The following is a 13,597-nucleotide window of genomic DNA, read 5'->3' on the forward strand; positions in this document are numbered from 1 at the left end:
CCCCATTAATACATACGGTAAGGGGCTATATGTTGTATGATCTCTAAGGCGGAGCGGCAATAATGGGAAATAACCACAAATTTTGTTCATACTACCATGGTTGAACAAACTTATGCGCGTTTTTGCACTTATAATGGTTTGTATAGACTGAAAAGAAGTGAGACTATCTATTATAATTTGTATGTACCATTAAAAAGAAGTAACAACACCAATTAAGCAGGGCCATTATCTATGATCTATCGGGGGGGGGGGGGGGGTTGGGGAGAGGGAGGGGGTTTTCTGGTAGTTCTAAAACTAACTAATATTGTGAACATCAGCGTGGCATCTCTGAATGCGGCAGATATCCAAATAACACTTGGGGTTCACGTGCAAGTTCAAACAGGCCCACAAATTGGTCCGGGGGTCCGCATCGCCACCCTTCATGACGTCACAGGAGTCCGCAAAGTCAGTGATGATGTTGTTTGTTCTAAAATGCAATTTTATTAAATACGCAATTGTAATAACTAAATTTGTGGTATATGAAGCTGAAAAAAAGCAAGTTGTTACTTGCGCAAAATTTTGGCGTAATGGTAGCACTTTAAAGCTCGGAGTATTGAAGAAAACCGGATTGACTCCTTAAAAGCGTTTTTTCTTTGCAACAAATATGGTTATCAAAAAAACCATAACTTTTTTTACACAAAAATTACGATCATCCGCTGTTCGACACCGTATTCTCGCAAAATTCAATTGAATTTTTGTTTTTCCTCTGAATTTATCGTTTGCTTTTTTTTGGTAGACGTACGAAATATTCTGGATAATGACAGGTATCAATGTCTTATTATGGAGAAATGAATGCAGATGATTTTTTTAAAGGATTCTGTTGATTTCCAATGTTTTTCATTATTTGAAATTATTTGTTTTCAAAAAAAATATAAACATATTCTTTAAATTTGCCCCCTTTTGTCTACTTGTTACTGAGTCTCATTAAAAACGAGTCCCATGTTTTTTCTCGTGAAGTAGAAATCAGTTTGTTTAGTTTTATTTGACGCTATGTTGACTTTTTTATAAAGTATTTTCTTAATCAAAATAGAAATTGTACTGAAGTGTGCTACACTCAGTAACACTATTTGATAATCTTAGTGCTATTTTGAGAATTTACGTTATAGTGCGTGAAGCACAAACTTGATTTGGACAAAGTCCATTTTAACGTGTGAACAAATTACTAAGTAGTTTTGAATAAGCCACTATTTTAAGATCACTAACTAAAACTGAGAATACTATGACGTGATATTGTCACGCCACATAGAGAACACCAACTTAACCTTGGTAACTCTGTCGACACTCGTTATCTCTATCCAATAGGATACTAGATAACCACGTGTCCGCAAGTATAAAAGGAGCTTGCACGCTCAACCACCAACACAAATTGGTGCCTGATAACTTCTGATTTAAAATCGTACTCCCGTATTGCTCCCTCGCTCAATCTCAGCTTACTTGAGATATTTTTCTAACTTAGAATATTTTGTGACTTGTTCTTAGCTAAGAACTCTCTAAGTCATAAAATTTTAACTTAGCACAAAATTGGAAATCAGGTAAGTTTAACCTAACTTCTCTAAGTTATAATTTAACATCTCTTAACTCTAACTAAGTTACAAGTTAACTTAAAACAATTCAACCTGTAATATCTAGTGCTATCTCAATCTTAATAACTTTAAATATTCTATCCCTTCATGCTCGGTTCATATTTGATGCTGTTTAACATAACTTATTAATTCATATTTGCATTTAACTTTCTTAATACTTAACTATATACCAAGAGTAGAACTAGGGGTTGAACTCTCAAGTTATACATGTGGTCCCGCAATTAACCCCGTCGTTTAAGTATCTAATGTACGGACCAGCAGTATAAATGGTGGCCATAGAGAGGCAACTTCAATTTAACTTGTTCATTTAATACAGAGAGGCCAAATTAATTTAACTTGTTCATCTAATACAGAAAAGGCAATCTCAATTTAACTTGTTCATTTAAACTATCAGAGAAGCCTGCCTAAATTTAACTTGTTCACTTATTATAGAGAAGCCATTAAAATAACTTGTGTAATTTAACTATTCAAAGGGCATCTCACTAAAACTCTTTTTTGAATTTGATTTAGTCTATTCCTCTGTTCCTAATAGTTTTAATACAATAACTTCAGTCCTTTAAACAATGACCAGTCCTGGTGGTAGTACTCCTACACCTGCCGTTACTCCCCCACATGAAACTCCCATAACACATCCAAATCTTTCACTAGTATCTTTTTCAGGTAATGATCCTAATCAGGATGCCACTTCTTTTTGGAACTCTGTAGAAAACAAAATACTCTTTTCACTAGGAACTAAGCCTACAGCACCCGCTGCACAAATCATCTATGATAAAAGACAACAATCCTTATTCGGCTCACTTTTAACTGATACAGCACTAGAATGGTTTGAAAGTGAAGTCACAGATGCTACAGATTGGAATACTTTAAAAGTTGAATTCATAAAAAGATTCACAGACGGTAGAGACCAATTTAGATTTAGACTTGAGGTTGAGAACACATTCAGGCAAGAAGGAGAACTAATAAAGAACTATCTACATAGAATAAAGAGTGGAGTTGATAAAGGTTGGCCAGAAAAGATACCATCAAGTATTGCAGGAGATGACAATATAAGGAAAGAGAAAGAAATCCAACAAAGACAACGGAGTCAGAAATACATAGATTTTGCTATAAGAGGACTAAGGCCACAAGGTTTAAAACGCAAAGCGCACGAGAAACTTATTGAGAATCCTTCAATAACTTGGACACAGTTTGTTGATCACTTAGTCGTAAAAGACTTTGTAACAACAGAATCTAGTGGAGCTACAGGAATAGATAAACTTAAAACACTCGAGAGCAAAATTAACGATTTAACCAGTCTTTTCAAGAGCAACGAAGTGAATGCTATAGATACTTCTAGGCCAAGAGACCCTAATATAAAAGGCAGACCTAACAGTACTAGATTCTGTGATTATTGCAGAAGCAATGGTCATTCCATCTCTAGATGCACAAAGAAACAGATAGATGATAGCGTTAACCAATTGAGAAAGGAACTTGTTGAACCAAGAAGGCCAAATATAACATTCTCTAATGATTATAGAAAGAATAACCGAGGCAATACAAGATTCAACGGTCCTAGAAACCAAGGCTATTAACCAAGAGGTGGCTACTCAAACTATAATCCTAGGTTCAACAAGCCTAACTATCAACAAGAAAATACATCTTTTAGCAGTTATGGCAATAGATTCACTCAACCATACAAACAAACCTTCCCTCAGCAAAACACCTATAGAAATAATGAACCAAATCTTGAACAACAATCACCATCATCACAACAACAGCAACAGCCACAACAAAAAGCTAGCTTCTATACACCAAGTAGAAATAACAATCTACAACAAAGACAATCAAAACCCAACAATATTCAACAACAACCAAATCAAATAAGTTTCGTTGAAGGCGACGATGACTACGTAAATGCTATAACGGACTTCTTTCCTTTAAACTTTTGAAGTCTCCGAACGCTACTAAAGAAAGTAGTACTAAGTCAAGAATTTTTCTCAATTTATATCACTTTGCCACCGGAGACATTAAAAATAATAGTGGTTTAGAAGTAGAGTTCATGATTGATCCAGGATCAACTTGCACTATCATCAACCATCCTACATACCTTGCTCTAGTAAACATTGGACAAAATTTGCATTTACAAAATACAAATTGTGATTCAAAGACATATACTGGTTCATCAATCAGAATGCTTGGCTACACAACTATTTAATCTAGCTTCGAAACTGACGGTAAATATACAGTCCCCCATAAAGTATTCGTTACTAAAGAACAGAGACAGAACATAATAGGTATTGATTTTTGTCATTTGTTTTTAAAAGCACTTCACTTCGATATCCCCGCAGTAGAATTGAAAACTGAGAGAAACCTAAATTGCTACGGCTCACTCAACAATGAGAAAGATTACCCATACATAACTGAGATGACTGCTTTAAACATAGCTCAACCAATCTTTCTACAACAGAAAAGTACACAATTGCACAAGCAAAAGCACCCCAGTCAAGCCTTATTTCCACCAGGAACATATTACATGCCCCATATTAACGTTGCAAAAACTGACCTAGTCTTTGTGAGCTCACTTTGTCCACAACCTGAAGAATTTCTACCCATATTTATGGAGAATCAAAAGAATCACCCAATACAGATAAATAGAGGAATAATAGGTTATGCTATGTGTGATATAACCGACAAACCTATACAAAGATACAATATCAAAAACTGTGCCGAATTTACAAGTACAATACTAAACGAAAGTGAGGACTATAACAGTTGCTTCATAATGAACACAGTAGTAAACAATTTACAAGAAGGACAGCAAATCCAATCTAATTCTTGCATTAGATATATAGATTTTCGTACCCAATCTATATTTGACTCTAATATGCCTATAGCGCACACAATATCCTCAGATGCAGAAACGAGAAAAGGTTTTGCTAACACAATCTCCAAAAGAATACCCTTGTTAAAGGACTACTGTAAAAGTAGAAACTGTGATATAGGTGACATAATAACTTTCAGAGCAGATAATAACTTAGTTTATAATCTCATCACTAAGGCTAGTCATTATGAAAATCCAACAATTGATACAATCAAAACAACGCTACTTGCTATGAGAGATCATGCACTAGGACTAAATTTACGCTGTATAGCGATGCCAAAAATAGCTTGTGGTTTAGACGGAATGGATTGGAGAGATATATCTTCTCTAATTGAACAAACATTTAAGAATTCAGGAATAACTATCTATGTGTATACAAGGAAAGATGATATTGACAAACTACAAAAAGTAGAAACTAATACACTAGAACAGGAAGAGGTGCTCGAGATTATTGAAAGTGAGTTAATAGAAAAATGCAAAGAAGATGAGAGAGAACTAGCCACAGACTTCTCTACCGAAGCAAAAGAGTTATGTAGACCAAAAGTCAACGAACAGTTTCCTAAGTTTAGAGATAAACTACAAAGCAACCGAATCATAAAAAAAGCAGTTAGTGATTTTGTAATTAAGCAAAATAGAAATACAGTTCAAGACATAGAGTATCTAGAAAGGTTCTTAGATAACTTTGATTTCACGCAAAGTGATTTGACTGATGATGAATTGTTTAAGTTGATAGAAATAATACTTCAGGATAATGATGTCTATTCACATCATAAGTATGATATTGGCAGAACTAAACATAAGTTCCATTTACCCTTAAAGAAAGACACAACCTTTAAAAAGCAACGACCAAGCAAAATACCCATTCATCTCAGAGATAAATTAGAAAGACTAATGGATGAATTAATTCAAGCAGGGATAATTAGAGAGCTCAATGAGAACGATGATATGAATAGTTGGTTTGTCAATCCTCAATCCCGTCATCATATTACCTAAGAAGGATTATGTAAAACTAGTCATTGATGCCAGATACCTAAACTCTATAACTGATACAAGTAATTCTAGTTGGCCACTCGAACCACTAAATGTTCTAATGACAAGAATAACTGGAACTATATTTACAAGTAGTGATTTATCGTCGGCTTATAATCAAGTACCACTAACTGAAGATACACAGAAGGTTACAAGTTTTATTGTAGGAGGCAGACAATACACCTATCAAGTAGGATTTTATGGTCTTAAGCCATTACCCAGTTTCTTTAGCAAACTAATGCGTTATGCATTTGGACCCCTTATAAAACGTAAACAAGCCATAACATATAAAGAAGATACTTTACTACAAGCTAAAGACAAACAAGAAATGTTCACAATAGTAAAAGAGTACCACTCTTTGCTTCGAAAGGCAAACCTTAAAGCAGCCCCCGATAAAACAATGTTTTTCTTACGAAAAGTGAGATTTCTAGGACATGTTATATCTAAGAACGGACTATCGCCTATTGCTTCGCGCATAGATGATATTAGAAACCTAAAAACGCCAGAATCGAAAACAGAAGTTTTAAGAGTTTTAGGAATGATGGGTTTCTATCATACCTATATTTTGAACTTTCACATAGATGCAAAGCCTCTATATGACTTAACTAAAGATACAACATTGTTGAAGTGGTTACCAGAACAGGAAAAGGTATTCACAGACTTTAAACAAAGATTCTGTCACGATATTTCTAACGCATTTCCTTCTAATGACTATCCCTTTCATGTACATGCTGATTCATCTAATTTAGGAACAGGTTGTGTTCTTATACAAGACTTTCCTGACAGAAAACGTATGATTTCAGCAAACTCGAGAGTATTTGATAAAGCTGAACAAAAGATGTCCCCTCAACATAGAGAACTATGCGGAATAATATCTGCATTACAAACATATGAATTTTATGTGATTGGATCCCCTTTTCCAATTTACCTATATTGTGATCACAGACCAATTCTATTTCTTTGGTCACGACGAGGACAAATGTCACATCGTTTCTTTAAGTATCAAGTTGTAATAACTAAGTTCCAAAACTTGCAAATTATATACACTGAAGGCAAAAACTTAGCGTTCCCTGACATTCTTAGCCGAAACGTTTCTTTAGCAGATGCTAAACTTTATCAACTAGAACACAAAGTGATACCTAAAGATATAAAGTTTCATATTAACGGAAAAGAAGTTAACTATTCTGTATTGCATCAAGACGATAAGGACGCAACAGCTAACGACTGTTATCCAATTATTGCTCAAGTCAAAGGCGAAAGAAAGAAGCTTATTAATATAAATGATGAAGGTGACTTTAGCCCCAGATGAGGCACCAGATTACATAAATGAACACTGTAATGCTATACATAGTTTCTCTGATTGTTTTCGCTACGGCACACAAATAAATCAAATAAAAAAATAAACTTCAGAACTAACTAGCGATTATGATAATCACTACTATTCCGAGATAGAAGAAATAGCTGAAATAAGTGATGACCGAGAAGGTTATGATGATCAAGATTGGTTAGATCTAGTAGAAGGAAATATTGAAAATTCACTTATTGAACAATTAGAATCTGCTAAAGCCGACTATATCAGACGGACAAAATTTAAGAAACTTATTGAACCAGAAGCTTTTCAAAACATCTCAGAAAAGGATGTCAACACAGATACATTAGATTTAATAGCTAAAGTTACAGATTTTGCAAAAACCGCTAATCTTGACACTGATAACGTTCTTGAAGAACAAGTATACGACTCCGTTATAGATAAAGTTAGAGATTGGTTAAAAGTAGGCAAAGCTCCAGAAAAAGACTACATTCTCAAACAATCTAAAGCACTACAAACCTATAGAAATAATTTCAACTTGTTGTTTTTAGAAAGTCAATATGATTTACTCTGTTATTCCGAACCTTGTGAGGACGGCTCTTTTGACGTTAGGATATGTGCACCACTTTCGCTATTTATAAAGATATTCGAAGTCGCATATACGCATGAACTTAGTGGTCAAAGAGCAGAAAGCACAACTTACAATAGAGTTAAGCGGTATTTCTATCGGCCCGGTATGTTTAAATGGATTGAAATGTTAATGTTAGATTCCTTAAGCTGCCAAACTAATAAGTCAGTACGCAAAGACTTCAACGAAGCGCCCTTAGAACCATGGGGACAATTAGCAGCTATACCCCTACATACACTTCATATTGATCATAAAGGTCCACTACGACCACTTAGTAAAGGAAATAGATTTTGACTTGTAATAGTAGACGCTTTCTCTAGATTTATACAAGTATACCCTAGCAAGAATGCTGAAGCTCTCGAAACAGTAAATCAACTAGAGAAATTTACAACTACTTTTGGTATACCGAAACAAATAGTACATGATAACGGTAATGCTTTTATTAGTAATGATTTCGTTCACAACACAAACGAAATGGGAATTACACTATGCCCCGAACTGCATATTCACCGTGGACTAACGGCAAAGTAGAAGTACAAAATAAACATTTGACTAATTACCTAAGACATTTTATTAGTAAAAGTGGATCTAATTGGTCCGAGTACACTAGTAAATTTGCATTTTCACACAATACGGCAGTAAACTACAGTACGGGATATACCCCTTATGAAATAATATTTGGAACGAAACCGCAAATACCCTTATCACTAAAGTTAGGACTACTACGAGATAATCAAAAGAAATGCACATCAGAGTATTGTAAAAATCTACCGCCACACTCACATAGTGAAGAAATTTGTAATAACAAAAAGATAGAGAAATTATTACAAAACAGATTATCTAACGAAATGTTAAAGCGAGAGAATATATTTAAAACAATATACTCGAATACTTACACTAAATGTAGACAAACTACGAATAAAGCACACAAGTATAGAAATAGATGTAAACTCGGAAAGCCTATACCTGAAGGTAGAAAAGTACTATTAGAAAATCACTCTAAAGGACTACTAAAGTCTAAAAAGCTACAAGAGCTACGCTCAGGCCTTTACACTGTGCAACGAATGCTAACTAATACTACATATGAAATACAACATGATAAAACAAATGAGAAGAAAACCGTGCATAGAAATCATATAGTACCTTATTACCCGAAAGAAGAAACAATACAAGAGTTAGTTGAGAACTATGTAGTCCCACACGATACGCATGATTATTATACTCAATATAATAAGCATAATATATCCAAATCTAATGCTTATAGAGGCGCACAACATATTGCTATTTCGCAGTGGCCCTTAGTAGAAACACAACCTACTATAAATCCTAATACTACACTACAGCCACCTTATAATGTTGAGGCTACCCCAACAAAGGACTCAGGCTTAGAATCGCTACAAACACGAGCAGATAATACTCCGCATATACAAGGCACAAGCTCTTCTAATTTTCTACCCCCACGCATTTCAACCCCCTACCCTATGCAAAATATGCATTCACCTAATAGCCCACAGCAAGAAGATTTTTCCACCCCACCTGATAGTACTAGTAAATTTAAAGCTACCCGCAAATTATTCCCCCAAGCATCGCATAATAGCCCCACATCATCACCTCATAATTCTACACCTACAGCATCACCTAATATATCTAATTTACCTGACGCAAATGAAGTATTAAGCAGACCTCAACGTAATAGAAAATCACCTACATTCTTTGGTGAACCTATTCCTTCTGACTTGATACAGAAACTCAAAAAGAAATAGAGACACAAAATCTCTTTTAAATAATACCTTTTATATTAAAAAGTGCAACCGCGCACAAAAAAACAATAAAAATAATAAAGTTAAAATATACAAAAATAATAAAGGCGCAAACCAATAGTAAATGCGCAGAAGTTAACAAAAATATTTTATTGAGCGATATTTAAGAATTTTTGTTTCTCCCCCCTTTTCAATTGCTTAGATGCTGCATGATTACACCTCTCACGGTTCTGGCAACTAAGCTCTCCGTCTCAAAGACCAGACACTCCTTGTAATTAAGCTGTATCATTTTCAAATACAGCACCTGTAGAGTGGGCCCTGTCTTTGGATCCCACCACGCATCCCTCAAGGTCCATAGTTGATTTTCCCATTTCTCGTGCTTGTCGCACCACTTTGTCATGTCTTCTTCCCCCCTCTTAGCATATAGCTTTTCACAAAACTAAAATAAAAAATTTTTATTACTAAAAGAAAACTACTCAGTCATCATCTCCGGACCCCACTTTTACAGTTAAATTCTTGCCACCCCAATAAAGACCTAAAATAACTGCTAGTTAATTTGAGTAAAATTAACACTCATTTTTTTTCCGAAGAAGAACTCGATTACTTCTATAGTGTGCTTAGAGACACACTGAGTACACCTCATTTCCCATGAACTGTAGCTCCCATGTGCCCTCAGTATTCCCCACACCTCGTCGTCAGATAACACGAGAAAAATATATTTATAACTTTGAGAAAAGAAATAAATAAATTCCACTGGCCCTAAACCAGAAGTATCTTCATAAATAAAATGAAGATACTGAGAGCGTCGAATTCGCTCTAGAGCTCCCGAAACAGGTTCCAACAGCACTCCACTCGAACTACATTTCCATCTGGCATTATCCAGATCCTCGCTGTTTTCAGCATTACCTCTAAAATAATTCTTAGTTTCCCAATTCATAATTCTTGAGAACGAAGGGAGTACAAAAAGAATATATAAACAGAAATTGAAGAAGAAATGCAAAGTTTAAAATAAACTAAAGATTGAAAGTGAAATTAATGGTCAAGAACAAAATAAAAGTCAAAGAATGAAATAAAGAAAGAGAGTTAAGAAGAAGTTAAAGGATTGAAATTTAATAGTTAAGAGAGACCAACTTTATAGTAGGAACGTTTAAGGCAAGAAGCAAAAAGCCCACTCAACACAAATCTTACACAAAGCACGCAATTAATCACCGTTGCAAGCTGTTACACACACATAACTCCTATACATGTTCAACATTCGTATATTTTCAACACTTATGCATGCCTTTTATTGCAAACTAACGCTGAAAACACATGTTACCAAAAGCTAAGCTAAGTAGAAACAAGTCCTCCATGAGCAAATACCTTATCTAATTTAAATAGCTTAATTACAGAAATTTGCCCCTTGCAAACTATTTTACCACACTGAATCGCATATTTGTCAGGAAACTCACATTTAAGCAACCCATATAGTCAACAAATAGAGCTAACTTTAATAGCTTAAGGACCCAAGGAATGTTTAAAATAAACATTAGAGCAATTATCAACAAATAACTAACCGCAAATTTAAATCCCCCAGGTAAGAATTATGTCACCTAAGCGCAAACTTTACTCAACTGTCAGAAAGAGCTATAGCAATTTTCGCATCCGTAAAAAAATGAAAATTACAAAACCCCAAGCGAACCGCGATTCGCAGTGCAGTAATTTTGGCACCATTCGAACCGCGACTATTTGTTTCGTGTTTTAAACTACTTTCCGGACCAATCATGACAGCACCAGTCAAGGCTAGTGATCATCCAATCAGATTATGAGCAAACAAATCAGAAAATGAAAATTACAAAACCCCAAGCGAACCGCTAATCGCAGCGCAGTAATTTTGGCACCATTCGAAGCGCGACTGTTTGTTTCGTGTTTTAAACTACTTTCCGGACCGCTCGTGACAGCACTATTCAAGATTAATCACCATCCAATCAGATTCTGAGCAAACAATTCAGAGCACACAAAATTTGCTAACTTAACCCTAAGAACCACTATATAAGAACCTCACCCAAAATCAAAATCACTTTTCTCAGTTACTTCTTTCGCTCTCGAACTCAACTAAAAACTTAACCCTCTCTCTCTCTCTCTCTCTCTCTCTCTCTCTCTCTCTCTCTCCTTCACTCTCTGTCCCAATTTTTATCTTTCTTGTTTTGCCCCTTTCAACTAATAAACTTAGAAAACTTAGCAAAGTTTTCAAGCCTTCCAAACTGTGACTACCAGTAAATAATTGTCACAACACATCCCCACAACACATATACCAGGTATCTCAGTTCAATTTTAATTCTCAATTCAATTCTCAGTCCGTAATTATAGCAGGAGTTTATAACTCTTTAGAGACTGACAATTCAGAAAGTTTCTGAATCCCAACAAACACTACCTACACTAAACACTTTCATCACCAGTTAAACACACCACAATACACCACCACCGTAAAGACAATCAATCCTAATATATGACCGAAATCTCATTCGACCAAAATGATTTTCTTATTTCTCTTTCTGTCAACCCTGATACACTTGTGAAAGTTTCCATTAAAGCAAATCAATAGCTGAAATTTAATAGTGAGTTTAACACCTTAACCAGTTGTCAAATTTCTAACGAAGTAAGAACTGTAGTATTCTTTGCTACTAACTCTAACGAAGACCCTATTGCTGTCTTCTGGGGAAAATATAACCCTCAACAACTTAACAGTTTATTACTTCAATTTCATTCTTCAAGCCTAGTTGACTTAAACATTTTAAATGTCCCTTGTTTGGTTTTAGAACCACCAACTGATCAATGAATATTCCGCTAAACGATTATTGGGTTATAGCTTCAAGAACAACTTTCTCAACTTCTTACAGTCCTTATAACATCCCACATAAAATTCTGAAATATAATAACAAGTCAGCAAAAATTGATCGATCATATATTTCATATAAAGAAAACATTGTTATTTTCTTCGTTAAAGACCAGTTTGTAAACTTAGAAATAATTGTTAGATGGACCCCTTACAAACCAGAACATATTAACGCTTTCATTTCCAATTAAACAACAGAGACGAAATAGACCTTGATATCATCAAAGCTCCCTTTACTGTAGACCCTTAATCTATGTTACCACCTTCCCTTGAAACACAAGTTCTTACTGCCCTTGCATTCGACCCGCTATCGTATATTAGAATATTCCTCCTACAGAAAACATTGAATTTCGGAAATAAAACTGTAACCCTTGACAAGTGTTTTGTTTCTAGTCAACAGAGAACAGTTGCATTCTTCGTAACATCAGAAAATAACGCAAAGTTTGTCATATTTTGGGTACCCTATAATCCCGCTCACGTTCACGAGCTAAAATATCAGATTGCTTTCACGGATAATATTAACTTGAATTTGTTAGACTCACCTTATATTGTCTTCTGATGCACCTGTTGCAACTGATAGTGAATCCGAAATTAGAATAGAGATGTTCTTTGAATATGCAGATTCTCACCCACACTTCTTAGAATGTGTCAAAGATAGAAACAATTGTTTACCTGAAGAAATTCCGTACCTTAAATTACTAGACCCTCCTAAAAAGCTATTAATTTGGTCAAAACGCAACGTCCATTTGCCACTATCACTGATTAAAGACCAGTTCTTTAAAGAAAATCTTACTGATAAGAAAGCCCTTCTCTCAAAAGTAGAATATTTTATAACTTACATAGGAAACCAAATTCGTTCTGTTCAGTTCCTTAAACTTATTGCTATAATACCTCTTGCACTTCTCTGTGTTATAACTGCTTGCTATGCAAAATATTTGATCTTTATTATATTTCTTGCATTATTACTCTTAACGTCTTTCACTGACGCCAGACCAATTGAAAAGATGAGTATCTATGAAAACACAGCTCCTAACCTTCATGCTAATCACTTTGACTGCTCAAAAATGATCTCAAACCAGATGTATTCTCTCAACAAAGTAGCATCCTGCGAAATTCGCCCTGATAAAATTAGCACTAATCAAGCACGAGTCACTCTCTACCAAAGAAAATATAAAGTTAAACTAGAAGCAACTATGTGTAAAGCAACCCAACAGCAATTACGTTGGTTTTGCGATTCTTTTGACTCCAGCGGCATAGATGCCAGACATAATACTATTACTACTTCAGTTAAGCTTGATGCTCAGAAATGCAAACTTGCAAAGGAAAGAAAGAAGATAAAGCTTTCCCCTTCTTCTAATTCAGTAGAATTCGATTTTGACAAATCTTTATTCTCAAACATTAACTCAGGCGATGTTGGAACTGGAAACAATGAATGTAACTCCCGAGGTTGGATTACACACTACACTTATGAAACAAATATGCAAAATGTTAGCCTGAATGTAAACCTTAGAGAT

The 13,597-nt window shown here is 35.0% G+C and overlaps 1 protein-coding gene across 1 annotated transcript in view; it reads right to left on the reverse strand.

Moving 5' to 3' along the window:
- Window positions 1-294: 294 nt before the first annotated feature.
- LOC142344325 (otogelin-like protein) overlaps window positions 295-13,597 on the reverse strand; it is a 75,498-nt gene continuing 62,195 nt past the window's right edge. The window contains exon 13 of the mRNA XM_075395913.1: window positions 295-466. Within this exon, the coding sequence (XP_075252028.1) occupies window positions 295-466 (172 nt within the window). The remainder of the gene's footprint in view (window positions 467-13,597) is intronic.

This window comes from Convolutriloba macropyga, chromosome 8 (assembly GCF_964194025.1).
Source record: "Convolutriloba macropyga chromosome 8, txConMacr16.3, whole genome shotgun sequence".
Classification (NCBI taxonomy): Eukaryota; Metazoa; Xenacoelomorpha; order Acoela; family Convolutidae; genus Convolutriloba; species Convolutriloba macropyga.